This window comes from Cyprinodon variegatus, unplaced genomic scaffold (genome assembly GCF_000732505.1).
Source record: "Cyprinodon variegatus isolate N-32 unplaced genomic scaffold, C_variegatus-1.0 Scaffold418, whole genome shotgun sequence".
Classification (NCBI taxonomy): Eukaryota; Metazoa; Chordata; class Actinopteri; order Cyprinodontiformes; family Cyprinodontidae; genus Cyprinodon; species Cyprinodon variegatus.
Window position 1 is genome coordinate 519,341 of NW_015150871.1, and position 19,286 is coordinate 538,626.

General features: G+C 39.3%; 1 protein-coding gene across 2 annotated transcripts in view; it reads left to right on the forward strand.

The window, feature by feature from the left end:
• The window catches only part of LOC107093304 (prickle-like protein 1), a 33,691-nt gene extending 14,514 nt beyond the window's left edge, over positions 1 to 19,177 (forward strand). The window contains exons 1-8 of one of the 2 annotated variants that reach the window (XM_015388280.1): positions 2,001 to 2,323; positions 7,395 to 7,595; positions 8,246 to 8,359; positions 13,047 to 13,184; positions 15,072 to 15,275; positions 15,367 to 15,553; positions 15,899 to 16,897; positions 16,990 to 19,177. In XM_015388280.1, coding sequence (XP_015243766.1) covers positions 2,309 to 2,323; positions 7,395 to 7,595; positions 8,246 to 8,359; positions 13,047 to 13,184; positions 15,072 to 15,275; positions 15,367 to 15,553; positions 15,899 to 16,897; positions 16,990 to 17,945 — 2,814 coding nt within the window. In that variant the 5' untranslated portion in view covers positions 2,001 to 2,308 and the 3' untranslated portion in view covers positions 17,946 to 19,177. Of the gene's footprint in view, positions 1 to 2,000; positions 2,324 to 7,394; positions 7,596 to 8,245; positions 8,360 to 13,046; positions 13,185 to 15,071; positions 15,276 to 15,366; positions 15,554 to 15,898; positions 16,898 to 16,989 lie in introns of those variants that run through there. The other variant, XM_015388282.1, reaches the window with a different exon arrangement.
• Positions 19,178 to 19,286: the final 109 nt, after the last annotated feature.

The window sequence follows — 19,286 nt, forward strand, 5'->3', positions numbered from 1 at the left end:
ATAGATTTAACGTTGTGTTATATCTATTATCTATGTGTAGCCTCAACCTTAAATCCACTCTATATGTCGACAGTCTCATCATATCATCACCATCTTACAGCCTTTTTTAAATATACCAATCACTTGCTCTGAATATTAAGAGGCACCAGAAACTCTAAAAACAATTTTTATTATTTATAATGCAATTGTGTTTCTTTCTTTGCACTGTTGAACCCTTTATATTCATTTAGGAGGAAGCCAAAGAGACGGCTAGGTCAGTTTTGTTTTCTAAAGAACCATAGGTCTCTGGCCAAGAGCCCAGGCCTAGTCTGAAAGACAGATTTCTGTCCATTGTCTCCCTTAAAGCCACTCGTCCTCGGTCCTGTCCTCTATTCATGCAGCAGCATTCTTCACCCGCTCTTTCCCTGTTTTCATTATTAGGATTAAGTGCTTTGCTTTCAGAAAGAAAAGAAAAAAACAGAGGTCGTCTTCTAGACCCATCTGCCGAAATAAGATATGATGTGCATCTGAAATGCATATCCAGATGAGTATCACTGGAAACCCACGCAAACCATTCTATTGACGGAATAATGAGAAACTTTTGCAATGCTCTGCCAAGGATGGTGGAAAACCTAGAAGCTTTTCTGAAAGGTTTACCTTATGACACGACAGCTATGCTCTTCGTCTAAATATGAATTGGTAGGCCCGAAAAAAAAAGAAGCATAGAAAGTCTCCTCTTCAAGCACACAGAGAAACTCTCTCTCCCAAGCTAATTAGCCAAGTGAGTCATTTCTCATTTGTAACAGGTTATGGCATGCGACAAACAGCACCGCTGCCCTATTTGGAAGCCGACTTTGTTGGGTTGTCAGACGAGAGGGCATCTTTGTCTACGGGACAATTGAGCAAACTCATTTCTCATCTTTGACTCTTTAAACGAAGCTGTTGCTTCTTTTCAGCCTTTCACATTGACGGATGGCGCACAACTTGACCAAATAAGCCCAGCAAATAGCTCCAGTCTCATCCAGCGAGTTTGTTTTTACTTATGCAACATTTTCCTGGGACAATTTTAGTGGCTTTAATTCTTATTTTCAGAGAGAATTTCTTCATTGCTACATCTGTCGGATCAACGAGGGTTTTGTGAACCGAAGTGTTTAACAATTACTTCATTGTTGTTGCCTGAAGTGAGAGATGAGAACAGGGGACCCCTCTCCTCTACATCATTCAGACCTGCAAAAGAAGAAGGGCGGCGGAGATGTCTACAAGGGGAGGGTGGGACTGGACAGATCTCGACCATGAGAATTTCCTGAGATGGATGAGCCCAACTCAAGAGGAAGCAGGGTTAATATTTAACTTCAGACTCACAAACAAGACATGATATATTTTAGTAAGGAAAAAATGCCTTTGAAATGATTTATAATCTTTAAAACAGAATAGACCCAAATAGCCAGGTGTGGAGATATTGCCAGTAAAGGTCTTAAATGTATGTCCGTACCGAGAAAAATAAGTGGTTGTTAATGGGATATAGGAATAACAAATGGTATCAAACATATTAGCCTGAACGGTCATAAATGCCATGTTATAACAGAGAAAACTGGAACATGTGCTAATCTGCCTCAGTACTTGGAATTTCATATTAGATTTAGGCATAAAGGAGAGAAAATGACAAACTGTTGTCTATGCCACTGGAAATCTGAACAGTTAAACTGGTATGATATAATGTCCGCTAATAGGTTTGGAAATTAAAAGCTTGAGTGGGAAGTAAGCAGACATATCATCTGGCTTTTAGGAATCCATGGGCTCGCTGAGGTGCTGGCTGCAGGGCTCTGTGTCATGCCGGTGGAGGAAGGGAATGTGGAGATAGAGACGATGGGTGAGGGGGGTGTTGATTCTGAAGTGTATTTGTGTGTGTGTCTGTAAGAGAGAGAGACTGAAGTGCAGAGACAGCCAGGCGATTTGCTCTTTAGGGGAAACATAAGGGAGGGGCTGACGAGGCTTCACTGCCCCAAGAGCTCACAGTCACAGTGGGATCAGAGATAGTGCAGATAGAGACGTCACCTCTCTGCCCTCACTGCTTGCCTTCTGGACTTGGGAGTGTTTGGACTGCTAAACAGGTTGCTTCTCCAACAAGCCTCCTTATAAAAGAAGTTGACTTTTCAAGCTGCATGAAGAGGATTGTCAGTGAGGGGTACTTCCTGAGTGATCTGGATCTGATTAGAGCATGGAACTGTTCAACTTGGTGCTGCAGAGAGGTAACCAGTGGTGGAAAACTGAGTGACCACAGTTGGCAGAGGATTTTTTGCTGTTTTTCAGGAACAATGGAGAGAAGCAGATGTTTTTAGTAGAGGTAAGACAAAAAAGATTCTCAAGCTGTTCTGAAAAAGGCCTTTTTTAATTTCTTTTTAGAGAGAATAGAAAATCCCTTTATTGTCGCACAATGGGGAATTTCTGGTGTTCACAGCAGCAAATGACGCAAGTGTTCTAGTTCAAGCCGGGCCATGAACCTCCTGACACCCCATTTGGTCATTAATATAACCCTCTGAAGCTGTCTAAATTAATTGACTTCATATTTAAACTTCACTGAGCAATAGTTTTCCTCAAGACAATCCCATCACATTTAGACAATGTAGATTTGTTCTTTGAATATACTGAATAATCAGACCCAATGGTCATCATGTATACACTGGAGCATGTAAACTGATACTATGAGTACTCACTCAGACATGCACATATTTTGCACTTCAGCACAGCTACCCTCTTGTGGAAATGAGTAAAGTCGCACTTGCAGACATCCTCAAAAAGCTTTCTTTCTTTTTTTTAACTTGTTTTTTTTAGTCTTGTCACATGAGAGCTGACTTTGTGTTTCTCTTCAGTTTAGAGCTAGTTTTGATACGGAAGTAGTGCTGACTGCTATTACAAGGTTAAAAACAGTATGTCTAACATTAATTTTAAATGTTTATAATATCTTCAAATTGTTTTCAGGAACAGAATTATACTTATGGATATGTGGCATAATTATAGGAAACAGAAAAATAGCCATTTGCAACTAAGACAAATCTTCACTTGAAGACAGGGTTGTTTAATAGGTGTTTATGATGTTTTTTTTTTTTTATCTCCTTTTATTTTACAGCTACTTCAAAAACCTTTTTGTCTTTGGTAAACGGTTTTACATTTTCCGGCTATATCCTACAGAATGTAAGAAAAGCTAATAGCTGCTGTTGATTTATAAGAAGAATTAGATGTTTTTTCATACTAGTTTTTTTGTGTGGACTTTGCCAATACAGCTGTTGCTATGGTGTTATCTTAATATTGATCTCCTCTTTACCAAACGTTTCTCATAAATGGGGGAAAGTTTGTTCAAGCTTCAATTTATGTTTTCCAGTTAAGGGTATATAAATACATATAGTTAAGTAGTATTTATTTGCATTTAATTAGTTTTGAGGCATCCTACATGAAAAAAAGAATATGATATACTTTGCTAGTAGTTACAGTTTAAAATGGAGATTACATCTGGTCTGTGTTCACTCAGAACTAATGTTGTAACTCTAAATGAAAAGAAAAAGGAACTTTAACTTCAAACATAATTTTTTGCTACATCTTCACTGATACCCATGTCTTGAAGAGGAATACCTTTTTGTTTGTGTATTTCAACAAAGACAGCCATTGTGTAATTGCCAAGTGGTGACATGGTGAAATGTGAGTTGCTGTGTATATTGGCTCAGGAACCTGCAGTCATCTTTTTTCCGTTGCTTGCGGGATGAGAGGCGGGAGAGCTGAAGGGCAGAAGCAGGTAGTGAGCCTGATGAATGAAGGCGCATCAGCTTAAGTTTGGTCATAGTAAAATAATGAGGGACTTTATGGGGCATTGATTTAAAGATCCTTGTAATTATCCAGAATGGAAAGCATAAGAGAGTCAGTCGTAATGACTCAAATAACAATCTAAAAAAAATATTTAGCATCAGATTTTTTTTTCTTCTACCTTTCACAATTATTGTCACTTTTGGCAAAGATTTGAGATGAATTGTAACGATTGGAACTCTAACTCTACGGAGCCAATCTTTGTATTCGATCTCCAACGGTGAGCTTTGAAAAAGTTTTTTTTTAGATAAATGAAGCCATATTTTTTTGGAACATTATTTTGATGAAATGCATGTAACCTCAAAGACTGCATATTTTCATTTTTTCATAGTTTGAAAACATCATGATGTTCCTCTGGCCTTTTAATGAGAAAAAAAAAAGTCCCTTTGATGAGATTTTAAAGATGACTTCCCTGCATTAATGATTTTTCTCCTTAGAAGTGAACCATATCTTAATATAGACCTTTTCCTTTTATTAACCGTTTACTTATCCAGCTTTTATTTCCTATTGTGTGATTAAATTCAATATTGATATTAAAGCTTAGACTTTAGTTTCAAGAGTCAGATTATATAATGTAAACTATTTTTACCTTAACCAAAGTTGGGAGTGATTTTCAAGAAGAATGTGTTATAACAGTAAGTAATTACATATATTTTATCCAAACTCTTTTCTTCATCTAATCTATTCATTTATTGATCTTAACTGGGTAAAATGAGATGAGAAGATACAGGACAACCATGGCGAAAATCCTCTCCTTGATAAGATTATCTATCTCACTAGAGAAGATTAGCCGCCAAGGAACAAAGCAATGGTCAGATTCCTTTTTTTTTTTCTGTGATAAGAGCTGCAGGTTTGCTTTTAACTGCAGCTCTAATCTCTAAATTCTACGTTCTGTAGCCTTGTATGCTAATTGAAGGAATGCCTTTATGCCTCAAGTCTTGTTCCTGGGGTTTTACTACATGGTGTGATGTTGGAAGCCTGGAGGGTAACATACCGGTAAGTATGGAGAACAGTAGTTTATTAAAAAGAATGCCGTAATTATTTGTGGTAAGGTGTGTTTGTCCCCTTTTATTTACACTTGGTCATTTATCCCAAGTGACTCAAAGGTGAGGAATTTCAGTAGAGATTTGACACCAATAATTATAGTTCAATAAAAGACCCTAATGTGCTTCAAAGTGCTGTTCTTATGTAAAACATCTAATCTGCATACAGTTTTAAGTTGGGTGTGTGAAGTTTCTGTCTGCTTTATAGCTAAACAACAACTCATTCTAGTCTTTATTTGCATGTGAAAGACACAGAGCGTGGGTAGGGGCTACGGAGAAGTGGCCTTTTCGACACCTTTAGCACTTGTTATCAGGTTGAGAGGGATCTGGAGAACATAGCTGCTGTGAGATAAGGAGGCTACTGCTGATGGCGGAGGAGGGGGAGGCAGATGGGGTACGGCTAGAAGGGTCTCCAATCACTTGCCGGTCCAACCGTTATCAGCTCATAAAAGCTGATAACAAAGGCTGTTTGCAATGCTCCTGAATGTAGATTCCTGCAGCAGTATGAGTGCATGTTGTTTTCTAGACTGTTGTAGTTGAGTGGCTTTCTATTCAGACTATAGGGTTCTAGGTTAAGACAAAGTGTTGTATGCTGATGAAGATTCTCAGTCATCCAAGTCATAGTCATTCTGTAAAAGTTCATCATAGCCAGGTTTCAGGTATTACAGGCCAACAATGGAACCAAATGACCCGCTCATCGATTCAATTCGCATGTTTCCAAGCAATACAAGGCCTTGTCCATATAAAGCCTCAACTCACTGCTGACCCAGACATTTGAATTGAGAAAGCTTCCTGGAGAGGGAGCGAAACGTCTTCAAACCTTGAAAACCAAGTCCAGTGGATCTTTTTTCTAAACTTTTACAGAACAAAGTGTTGTATTTCCTGTCAGACTCTACGCACTAGACATCTGTATATAATTAGCATATTTCAATGCAACAGCTTGTCTGATGAGCTCTTTAGTTGACAGACTCCCTGGTTTTGTCTTACTTTGCCTGAGCTCATTTAAATCTGTATACTTTTTATTCTCAGAGTGTCTAATCTGTGGTAGTCCTAATAAAAATAGATATATGTTCTTTTTTATTACAAAAGAAATACAATTTTTGTAACTTTCAAACTATAAGGCTCTGTTACTAAACAGCTAAATAGTCCATTATCTGTCCGTTCCTATTTTCATTCTATAAGGTCAAAATAAAAGATGCCTTAAAATATTGTTTATTGCTGTTGATCATAGGAGATGTAAAACTCTCATTGATCTAAAACTCTTCATTGTTTTGCATATAAATTATCTGTAGGCAGCTATTAGATTATTTAAATTTAGCAATATGTGTATAAAATATCTAATTATTTTTGAAGGCACTATTCCTAAATACCCATTTATATTTTTTTAGGGCTAATTAATTGAAATTATTGTCAACTAATTTAGTAACTGGTTAATTGTTAAATGGAGTATAGAGGCTGTAAAACCTATAGAGGCCTTTAGTTGACAGAGCAAGTAATTATACCAAAATTGTAAAATTGTTTCTATTTAAATAAAAAAATATATATATTTTCATCTGTCAATATGGGCTATCCAGAACTCCTCAAGCTGAAAAGTTTAAGTTTCATCTAGTTTAATTTTGTAAAAAATCTTCTTTAAGGAACCTTTTTTATCCAATTATTAATTGAATAAACAAACAAACAAAAAAAAAATTCAGTAGATTAATCGATTTGCAAAATAATCCTTAGTTGCAGCCCTAATATATATTGTTTTCATTGTTAAAACGTGTCATCTGCAAATGTATCACACACCCTTAACGGTGCAGCATCCAGAGATTATTAGTGGGGTTCCTGGGGGACCCTGAGTGGCAATGAACAGGATAAAAATCTGAGAATATGAGAGAGAAAATAAGAAGGTTGTTATGCTCTCACTTTTTAAACTAAATGAAAAAATCAATATGATTCCATCTAGTCTTAAGTGACTGATCCAGTTATAATCCAAGTGGCCATCTCTGCTGTGTGCCCCCACAAATGTTATTCTTTTATTTGACTTGTGAACTGAATCGGTGTTAAATTGGTGAGAAATGTTTTTACTTCACCGTTTTCTCTCTGCTCTTCCAATATTGTTTTATTTTGAAGCGAGTATGTGAAACTCCCACCACACCACTGGGGTAGATGTAATTATATTGCTGAGAGACTTAAAGAAACAATGGGAAAATTGACTGATTGTTAGCAATTGCAAACAATAATTGTGAGAAATTTAGTAACAGCGATATTCCAGACAGAAAAATTATGAAATTGTAAATGCAGGCCTTTTTGTATAATTAGATAAAAACATGGAAAGGAAGAAAATATTTTATCTTCACTCATATCTTTTGACAAGCCTCTGGAACAGTGGGAGATTTGCCCAAGAAACACACCATCACAGGTTTAAATGACATCACAGGTTGCTGTGATGTCAACCCAGATGATTAAATTTCTATTACAAATGTTGAAATTTGTAAAAAATGAATGCTCAATCCGTTCATTTTGTCTCCACAGAACCTGAGTGTGATGAACCTTGATCGAAGCGACAGGAGGGAACGTCCATCACCCCGTGGGTCAGACATGGAGGCTCGTTCGGGGGGAAAGATGGGGAAGATGACGTCTGTGGGATTCCAGAGGAGCTCTACCTCAGACGACGACTCTGGCTGTGTGCTGGAGGAGTATGCCTGGGTGCCACCCGGACTCAGGCCTGAACAGGTAAAGCCTTCCTTCCAAAGTGATTCACTTTGACCGTTTAGAGAGCTTTACATATAATCTATGTCTTTCATTGTGTCTTTAAGATTACCCGTCTAATTTCAGCAAAAGATAACTTGCTGACAAAAGCCTAAGAAACCAACACACGTAATGGGAGTTTAATTGTGTGAAATCGTTTGCGATAAGCAGGAGGTTTAGTTCAAGTAAGAGATTTTTTTTGTGCAGGCATGCCCTGACTGAGCATCTGCTCATCCTCATTTAACTGTGTGTATCCAGCATAAAGACTTTCAGTTCAACCTTTAGTCAGAAAATAATTTGCCATGTGTTTTTTTCCCTCCATGGACATGAAAGCACCTTTTTGCTCTGGCTTCCGTTCCTCCTGTCAAGGGAAATTAACCGAGGCAAACATTAACATTTACAATCCCTCGCTGTCTGCTTGTGTGTGAAGAGATTTCACAGTCAGGCGCCTGTGACTAGATATAGATTGACATGTTTGGCCCATAGAGTCACAAAAGAAAGACACACACTGATACGCCCGGATGACAGCAAAAGACCTTCCTATCTTTATTGCCTTTAAGCAGCCCGACAAATGAGTTATTGAATGGCCTGACGAAGGTTCAGATCTGCTCACGCACGCGTCTCTCCTTCTTCAGGTCCAGATGTATTTCGCCTGTCTACCCGAAGACAAGGTGCCGTACGTCAACAGCCCGGGAGAGAAACACAGGATCAGACAGCTCCTCTACCAGCTGCCACCGCATGACAATGAGGTAGAAAAACTCTGTGATCAGAGTGTGACTAGAAAAACAAGATCTACAAAATAAGATGGAGATTATCAGTGTAGAAAACTAGATTTTCCTTTTAAATAGATACATAGATATCTAACTAAATAAGCAATCTGTAAAACCATGGTTTATAGTGCTTTATTTGTTTTTACACATCTTTCAGGAAAGGGCTCTAGTTTTGTTGGCAGATAGCTTAAAACTGCATGTATGAATTATTCTTAATACTTTAGAATATGATAACATCTAGTTTTTGTCAGGTTTGTGTGGAGGTTGTTTCGGACCCAATGCAGAGATAAGGAGGCAGAAATGATTTGGCAGATTTAATGGAAAACCCAAAGGCAGCTGAGGCTAAACTAAGAAAAAAAAAATCAAATATACAGAAAATCAAAGAACCAGAAGATGCCAGGGAGAACTTCACACAGAGAGCCAAGTAACAACAAAGCAGCAAACCAACAAGCAACCAGCAACTGCAGAGGAGGTATATATAAGAGGAACAGAACAAAGAATAGGCTAATGAGCTAATATGGAGCAGGTGTGAATAGAACTAACTAGAAGGGAGCCAAGGGTGAAGGAAACAGGAACAAGGGGGCAACAGAGAGTAACTCAAGAAATGTAAAACTGCATTAATATAACACAAAAACACAAAAAAGAAACCAATGAACAAGAAAACATAGAATAACAAATCAAAGTGGAACTGAAAACTTTAAAAAGAAGCTCAATCAGAAGTAAACAAGGGGAGAACCCTAAAATTGTTTTGATATTTCAATCAAACCAAGATCAGATGTTATATAAATTAATTACAAAAAGGGGTACATTTAAGCATTTTTCTGCTCATTTTGACTGATATGCCTTAAAACAAAATTGGATTCACAGAAAAGGTAAAAATGTATGACCTAAATGTTATGAGCTAATAAATCATGCGAATAGCAAGAGATTTGTTGACCCTGTTCACCAGTGTAAGGCATAAACAGTTTCCCTAAAGAAGCTGGAATTTAAGAATATTTGTGGAAATTAAGTGGAAGGAAAAAGTGCAGAAGAAAAGTGTTGGGAATATTCAGAATATTTAGTGTATCCAAATTTTAAGATTACCTCACTAGAATAACCAATGATTACATCTTTAACTTAAACAATTCAAGTTCAGTTCAAATAAAGTAACCTTAACTAAACTTTAATTTGTCTTAACTTAATTCAACTCAAATCCAGCCTATTCCTATTTTATTCAAGCCTTATTTTGTTTGGTGCTGCAACAAATCTGTAGCTATATTTTTTAAAGAAACCAGAAGCTGCATTCCTGCCAAAAATGCACACAAAACTATGCAATATTCTTCAAAATTCAAAAATGCTAAGTTTCAAGGTTGAGGGTCTCCAAATACTTCCCTACCCAGTCTATTAATAAACACTCAACTTATATACAAACATCTTGGCTACAGCTGGATGTTTGCAGGGTCCTGAGAACTTAGGTTGGCAGATAAATTACAACTTACCAGAATTGGGAAATGTAGAGTCATCTCCATGTCTTGTATTTAATCTACCCAGCCAATTAACCAGGTGAGTCCAATCTGCACAGGTTAATTCACGGTGAAGATTGGACTCACCTGCTTCAGTGGCTGGGTAGAACAAATACATGACATGTAGATAACTTGTTGACTCCACATTTCCCATGTCTGCAACCTACATGTGGTTGAGCAGACAATACCAGTTCTTTCTAAAAAGAAACCTAAAACAATAGCTGCAATCCTTCAAACCCAACAAAGCATAAATGTGTGACAGTATAGCAAACAGCTATCTCTTCTGTTGTCTCTGTTTATGATGTGCAAACTAGCTCCCCTTTCACATGTACAACACTGGAATTTACATTATGTGATATGGTGGAGGGCTATCACCAGATAGACAGTGGTGGTCTGTGTGTACACATATGGGAAATATACAATAGGTACACTTATCGCACAGGCAGTGTTTGACTGAGCATTTTTTATTATGTCTGATGGCAGGGGGAAACAAAATGAGGCTGAGTCGCTGTGGTTAGGAGGGATAAGAAGTCTGTCTGTGTGTGCGTGGAGTTGAAAAGAAAAAGAGACAGAAAACATCGCTGACTGATGTTTAGAGATCATCTGAGCTGGTTGTTAGGACAGCCCTAGTCTTTTATCTAAGCCCTCAACCTTTTCTCTAAATACCGAGGAAGTGTTTGTATATTGCTTATGCCATCCTTTCAAAGTAGCCTTGGGCAGATAATTGGCTTTAATCAAACTCTTTCTTTAACCATATTTGGACTTTTTAGAATTGCGTTATCCAAGCATGCAAAGAGAGATGAAAGCAGTGCTATAATTTAAGCTAGTTTATCTTTTGCTTTCCACTTAAAAGCAGACAGTGTTTAAGGTAACGGTATGAATATCCTTTAACTTTTAAACAGTGTCGCCTTGCAACACTAACCCTCAGCATAATCTATTGTTGTTTTTTTTTATAAATTAGACCAATAGTAAGTCCTGCATAGTAATAGGATGGACATATGTTTTTCATTTCTTTTTTATTATTTGTTACAAACAAAATAAACTCTACTGGATGTTTATTTTTCATTTCTTTCACTCTGATTCCCCTGTGAAAAATCCCAACTGGCTAATTTGTAAATAGTAATTTAATCTTGAATAAAGCCAGATTCCTCGTGGCTGAGATAAAGCTTGGTCAAGATGAAGAAAGGAAGAGAAAAAAAACATGATCCCAAGCTTTGAACATCTCCCAGAGTACTGTTTATTTTATCATCTACAGAGACAGAGCTTATATGCAACTGTAAACTGACTGGGCAAGGAGAACATTAGCAAGATAACAACCAAGAGGCTTATGGTAAATCTTGAGGCTTTCTAAACCTGGACTTCATGAAAGAGTGGCCAGAAACGAAGAGAAAAAAAAACATAAAAGGTCCCATTTAAAGTTTGTAAGAAGCTATGTAGGCAACACAAGTTAAAACTTTTTGATCATGTTGCGATTTTTGTCCTAACTAGGGACTGGAAAGCTGATCACCATGATTGATTTTTTGTGATATGGAAATGTTAACACATATGACAGAAAACATTAATTGAACATCACTCTAAATACACTATTCTCACTTTGAAGTATGATACACATTGCAAAAAAATAGAAATCTAAATAAATATTTTTTCTCAAATTAAGTGCCTTATTTCTTTAATTTAAATTTAAAATAAGTGCAGTGTCTTATTTAAAGTGCATGTAATCTAAATATTGTATTTTAAGAGTAAAAATACTAATTCCATTGGCAAATCATCTTGTTTACCTACTCAAAAAAGGGTAAATACACTTATTTAAAGGTATAGTGGAGGGTTTACGCGAATATTTGAAAAGACCCGCCCTCTACAGTATGAAAAAACAAATGCACATGCACAACGCTGTGCTCACTCCCAAGAGGGAACGCCTATTAAACACGTGCAAGAGCACACTCTGTTTAAAAGTTTCTGTTTGCGTTGCGCACAAGCTTACTTTCTAATAGAAGATTGGCAATTTTTCCACTATGTCAGACTCACCACCGGTAGTAAAAAGGAGTATGAGCACGTAGGACAGCATTACGTAAACATATCACCAGAATGATTGACAATTAGGAGGACCACTTATTTTGATGAACCACCTGGAAAAGGATCATCCTCCACTATACCTTTAAGAATTTTTTACTTATTTCCAGATGGTTTTTGCAGTGCAAGGCAGAAACCAATTAGAGGTTATAAAAGGTACAAGACGAGGGGGGAAGTTTACTTACTAGCGGGACAATGAGTCTAAAGGGCTGGTTATACTCCCTCAGCAGTGTGTCGCAGTGAGCTTGTCTTAGGTATGACGCTGACATTGATTTATACTCATTATTGAAGCGTGGTCTGCGCTATGTTTATTCCACGCCACAACGCAAAAAGGGGAAAATCACCAACTAGCTCTAGGTATAGAGACGGCAGAGGCGGTGAGAAAGTGGGGGCAAGTTTGTACGACAACGGAGGGACATGAGGGTGAAAAAGAGCAGGGATCCACTTACCAGGGTTCTTTCGCACCTCGCTCTTCTAGCTGGTCCATCTGCACAAGTCGTTTTCCACAATGGGGGTCATACAAACAAAACAAGCCGGTAAGGTACCAAACAGGAAATATGCATAGTGTAGAGCGGATGTAGAATTGACCAATCAGATGCCTCCTGTCTGCGGTCACCTACAGTTTGGGAGAGGTGCAGCAGAGTGTCTGCGGAGGGGGCGGGGACGTCTCTGCATTTACTGCGACACCTACGCAGATGACTTAGTTTCGAAGTATAAATCAGCCTTAAGCCAACAAACAGCATGTTTCAGATTCAGGTACATTCCTGTATGGCCAAGTCCAGACCTAAAATTATGAATCTGTGGCAAGATTTAAGAAATAGTTGATCATGCAAAATGGATCCAGACGGAATGAGCTTCAGTTCTTTGTTTAAGAAGAAAAGTTATTGTCTCTTTAATTAGATATCCAAAGCTGGTACACCTACAAAGTAAGATCTCATAGGGGCTCAATACAAACACGTAATTATATCACCAATTATATTATATACCCCATCACTTCAATCAGCAGATAAATACAAACTTAAAGTTGTTCATTGAACTGTCAGTAACCAACCCTTTTTTTTTGCTTGTATTTCCATTATTTTTTCTTCCAACAGTTGCGCTACTGTCAGTCTTTAACAGAGGAGGAAAAGAGGGAGCTCCAAATGTTCAGCAACCAAAGGAAGAGGGAGGCACTAGGCAGAGGAACGCCAAAGATCCTCCCGAGAGCCCTGCAACACACCCGTTGTGAAAATGTATGCACCTCTCACACATACACACTTATATTACTGTGTACACATACACCGAGGTAAGATAACGGTCACAAATAAACCAACCGGAGGGTCTTCAGCTATTTATATCATGTGCGCCAAATCCAGTATCCTATTCATTGCAGCCTGAAGGGCCGGTCCTGCCCAGCTAAAATAGCCGTTTTAATCACTGACATAAACTTCCTCATTAGGGCAGGAGAGGAAACAGGGAAATTGGAGGGCTCATGTTTAAGCTGAGCAGAGAGGCCAGTTCCTCATGAGAAGCTCAGCCAATTTCCTGCCAGCTATCTATAACCCAGCGTGAGAGAAAAAAGTGGCCAGATTAATTAGTCATTCTTGCACAGGTTTCTAAAATCCTGTTTTTATCCAAACAAGTCACAGTACGTAGCAAGTAATTCCATATTAAGTGCTGTAACTAGATCTTTTCAGTATTTGGAGCTAATTGCAAGACATCTTGGCATTTTGGAAATAGAGAAAAGTCAGGTTGAGCTCCGGACGCAATGCAACAACATTTGCAGACGTTTTAAACAGAAACGTTAAGTGCTGCTGATCATATTTCTGAAAAAAAAAGCCTTCCTCTCATTTCACCCAACATAAATATTGGTGTTATGTGGCTTCCGATGCATTTGTCTCTGAAGAGTGAGTCAACCACATCCTCTTCCAGACGTCCTGGAGGGAGCAGATGAATCTAATCCCCCTCTCTGAACATTCAGATGCAGTCTGTCACCACTCAGGCACAGACGCTGAAATGGAGGGGATGCAAGGTCACACACATGCTCACAGGATTCCAGCGGACACATACACACACGTTGGACCGGACATGCACATATTTACGGCAGCTCTGCAAACATATGCTATTGTCAACCAAAGGGCATTTAATGGCAGCTCAAACCTCATTGCTTTGCTGGTCTTAGCCTTTAGGGATATGCAACACCACAGTTTTCAAGGACCCAGTCTGTCCAAACTGGTCATAATGGCTAACAGCTGGGCATGCAGTCCCATAGCAGCCTATGAATGCCTTATAAATATGCCTAGTTATATAAAGACTGTGTGTTCAGACAGGCTTTAATGATCTCTGTGGAGTCATGAGATCTTTTGTCAGAAGGCCAAGGCCGCTTTACAGATCAGAGGTGCTTTCCAATGAATTAGTGATGATTTCATGGTGAGCGCTCACTCCTAAAGATTTAGTACGCCTCAACATAATCTTTAGTTTCAGTACACTCCAGGTGTAATCACCTTTTATTGTGTTGTATGTAAAAATGAGAACTTATAAAGTGAGAAAAATAAGTATTTGAACGCTATTTTCCAAGTTCTCCCACTTCGTGGAGGAGTCTGAAATTGTCATCGTAGGTGCATGTCAACTGCGAGTGACAAAAATCTAAATTTTTTGATTTTGTAATCATACATTGAAAAATCATACATTAAAAAATCATACCCACCCAATTCCTTCACAGTAGGGATGGTGTTCTTGGGATGGTGCTCATTTTTTTTTCTCCAAATAGTGGAATTATGACCAAAAATTTCTATTTTGGCCTCTCTTTCTATCATCCAAATCGTAATTGAGAAACTTAAGACAGGCCTTGACATGTGTTGGTTTAGGCAGCATCCAGATGCATTGACTCAAGCCACAGTTCATACTTTGTACAATGTGTTAATTAGTTTGTTAATTCACTATTTGATGAATTGGGCATGCTTGGATACTGTTCTCGATAAACAACCAGCTTCACTAGCAATAGTTTGTCACTAATCATACTTATTAGAGATTGTCTGGCTTAACATGGTCATAATTGCATTTTTTCCAATGAAAGTGAATTAACACTGTCAAAGTTGGTGGCTTTATCTCACAGATTACTTCCTGTTTGTTTCTGATAGTGTCGTGGAGGGATTAATGGAGGGGAGATGGCCATTTTTGCCTCCAGAGCTGGGCCAGGTCCCTGCTGGCACCCGGCCTGCTTTGCATGCTCCACATGCCAAGAGCTCCTGGTGGATCTCATCTACTTCTATCAAAATGGCAAAATCTTTTGCGGAAGACACCATGCTGAGCTCATGAAACCCCGCTGCTCCTCTTGTGATGAGGTAACCAACACAGCTGTTTTAATAGTAACCGACAACTGTAGTATGTAAAACTGATGCAAACTAACAACGGTTTGCAAATTTGCCGTCATAGATCATCTTTGCAGATGAATGCACTGAGGCGGAGGGACGTCACTGGCACATGAAGCACTTTGCCTGTTTTGAGTGCGGGACGATGCTGGGCGGACAGCGATACATCATGAAAAATGGACGTCCCTACTGCTGTGGGTGCTTTGAGTCCCTGTATGCAGAGTACTGTGAGGCCTGTGGGGAAAACATTGGTAAGTCATCATTAAAATCATGAGAAAAAAACAAAGAATCTCTCTGTTTGCATACCAAACATCTAGTATGCATTTTTATTCAGCCCCCTTACACCAGGAAAAGGGAGAGTGGTGAGAGCAGTTTGGAGGGAAACTTCTCATTATTAAAGAAAATACAGATGTAACAAAAAAAATATTATTTTTATTTATAAAAAGGAGAATAAAGTGCTATAATGTTAGAGAATAAGAAAAAACTTTATGAAATATAAATATTGCTTTGAGATGTAATTTGCCATACCTACATTCTCAGTCAGGTGCTTGAAAACATGCTTACTGTATTGGGATTCTTGTTTTTCCTTTCTATAGGCGTTGACCATGCCCAGATGACCTATGAGGGTGTTCACTGGCACGCCACCGACCAATGCTTTTGTTGTGCCCAATGTAAGACGTCCTTGCTGGGTTGTCCCTTCTTACCCAAGCAAGGTCGCATCTATTGCTCAAAGGCCTGCAGCCAAGGTGAAGATGTACATGCCTCGGACTCATCAGATTCTGCTTTCCAGTCGGCCCGTTCTCGGGAGTCCCGCCGGAGTGTTCGCATGGGGAAGAGCAGTAGGCCTGCTGAAGAGTGGAGACAGTCACAGCTATTTAACCCTCCTGCTACAGTTGCGCCTTATGAGCAAGGTTTTGTGGAGGGACAGGGCAATAGAGATGCTGATGGTGACATTGATATAGTGGGGAGTAAGCTAACCCATCTTGGTCTTGAGGAGGAGAGGTTCTGGAGAGAGCGGGAGGAGCAGGAAGCTGCCGGAGAGGAGGATCCGGAGGAGTGGGCTCAGCATGACGACTATATGACTCAGCTTCTGCTTAAGTTTGGTGACCGTGGTATGCTGCACCAACTCCAACCTCAATCCCTAAAATCACCAAGCCCCAATAGTGACTCAACAAGGCTAATAGGTGTGTCGGATCCATGGCTGAAGTCTGATTCTACATCTGTGGGCCTTAACCCCTCCTCTCCCACCCCTACCAGTCCCACTCAGAGCCAGACTTCTGATCAATCTCGAGCTAACAGCCTCAGTCCAGGCTTGATGGACAAGAAACATCTACCGGAGATGTACTGGGCCCAGTCACAAGATGGCCTCGGTGACTCTGCTTATGGGAGTCATCCAGGTCCTGCAAGTGCAAGAAAGATCCAAGAGCTGGAACTTGACCAAGATCAGGAGCAGTCTGGAATAGGTAAACAGGCTTTTTGGCCAGACACAAGACAGTGGTATGAAGACTCCCTAGAATGTATCGCTGATGAGTTGAGGAAGGTTGAGAATGGTGTTGGAGACTCCATGGACTCCCTTGCTTTGTCAAACATCACTGGTATGTATGGTCCTTATTTCCTACATTAGGTTTTTCACTATTTTAATGTATAAAAACACATTCCAACAGATATTCCTTGTTTACTCTACTAGGTGCTTCAGTGGATGGAGATGCACCCACAGTCTACAATCTTCATGCAGTTCAGGATTCCTCTCTGACAGAGTGCGAGAACATGAGCAACATGGGAACCTTTAATTCATCCCATATTCACCACAGTGCCAACTCCCTTAGTCTCAACATTGAAAAGAGAGTTGAAGAAGCAGAAAATTCAGTGGCCCTTGGAATGAGGGTGGTCCCTCCTGTAGGCCTTCACTCAATTTCTCCACATTCAGAGGGCCTTCCCACATCCTTTGTTCAGGCTCCAGCTCTAAGGAGGAGCAAGTCGCATTCCAGGCCACCCCAGATGGTCAAGTTCTCAGAGGACACAGTGGACAATGGATACAATGATGGATATGAGGTCACAGTCATGAAACATCCCATGAGTGAGAAGCCACAGAGGAGAGCATGCTGCCCAGATGAGCTTGGCAGAGCAAGAAGCCACTCGACAAGCCAGCATGGCAGAAGCCGGCCCCAACACCACCGACAGGGCCGGCGCCACAGGAGTCGCAAGACCCGTTCGGACAACGCCCTTCACATGGTACCTGTGGAGAGAGCTCAAAGGCCATTTGAACATCAGCAGCAGGATATCGTAAACCCACAATATGGTGCGATGCATCTACAGCACCCTACACACATGCTGCCGCTATCCTACACTCAAACCCGATCTGACTATATGATCCGTAGTTCAAACCAGAAGGACTCACGGTTTGAACATTTCATGGGTCTCCACAGAGACGAGGATGAGTGGTGTTCCACTTGTTCCTCTTCATCATCGGACTCTGAGGAAGAGGGATATTTCCTCGGTCAACCAATACCCCAGCCTCGAGCGGTTGGGCGCTACTACACAGAAGACTACCCGACGAGGGTGACTGCCCTCACGGCCCTCAGCCATGGCTCACAGACTGGTCGAAGAAAAGGCCACAGCTCCAAAAACTGTATAATTTCTTAGCAAACCACCTTAAGGATGTCGGAAAGTGCACTAAACATGCAATATTGTAAAGATGTTAAGCTAGGTTTGTCATATTTTGTAAAGAGGCTATTGTTAAGTTGTTAAGACACATCTTACATGTATGCAAAACTGGCCAAATGCTCAACAGTTAGCCTATAGAATGTGTGTAACGAGTGGAAGTCTTGAAATGTTCACTTTGGCAACAGTATATAAGTGCATTTTCTGGAGGTTGACAATGGAAGTTGAACCTAGAAACTAACCGAAAAATTATTTAATGTTTAGCAAGACAAGAAAATTGTATATAATAAGTTAAAATTTCAGGACTGGTATTTTTATACTCATTTGAAAGTGTAAAAACTGTTTTGTTTGAGGTAGATGAGTATAAAAAAAGAAGAGGAACATGGTACAGCTTTATTCACAGAGAATGGTCTTGTTATTCCTGATTATTTGCACCACCTCCCACATTATTTACTCATATTCCGTATACAGAACTGGCAGAAACACACCCGTGTTTGCATCTGATCACCACCGTTGCCCTAAGATAACCAAACATATGCTTTATGATGTAAAAGCCTGTAATAAATTTTTTTTTTCTCCAATGCTTTGAGAATTTTCTATTTGAATCAAGTTTTATTGATGTATTTTTCATGACTGACTTGAGCTTGGAGTAGAGAAAGTTTCTAAAACCTTTACACAGACTTTTGTCTGGTTTCAGTGCGGCACCTTCACAATATTCCAGCAATGTTTTTCATCATTAAATAGGTTTTGTTGACCATTTATCTTTCATCCATGGATTGTTTATGGTTTGAACAAAAAAAATATTCAGAGCTGGAAAAAGACCCTTACATTAAGAAGTCACTAGTACCATATCTATTGGTGCTTCAGAAGACTACCTGGTATAAACATGTAATCAAAACATTTGAGTAACTTTTAATCACCGAGGATACATATTGGATGGCTGCATGCCTTCTACATTTAGCCATGGTGCAGCCTTATTCCAACGTGTACTAAATTAATCTCTCTTCTCAAGCTACATGCACATAGCTTCTTCTCTATTTGCCTTCTTCAAAATGGGAACCAAAAGTAAACAAACTAATGTAATCTAGATGGGTACTGATGTTTAGAAGTCAGTAAATGGTTACAGGAAAACAGCTACCCAATTGCGCTTGTATCTGCAGTCAGAGAAAGGAAGGTTTGTATTTCTTTTTTCTTTTCAGGTGACTAGGCCAGGGAATTTAAAAGTGGGGGTCCTTGTGGTTTGCCAGAGGGCCTATGAAAATTTTAGGGAAAAAATAAACAAGAACTGCAAAAATTCAATAAAATGTTTTTTTCCTAATTAAA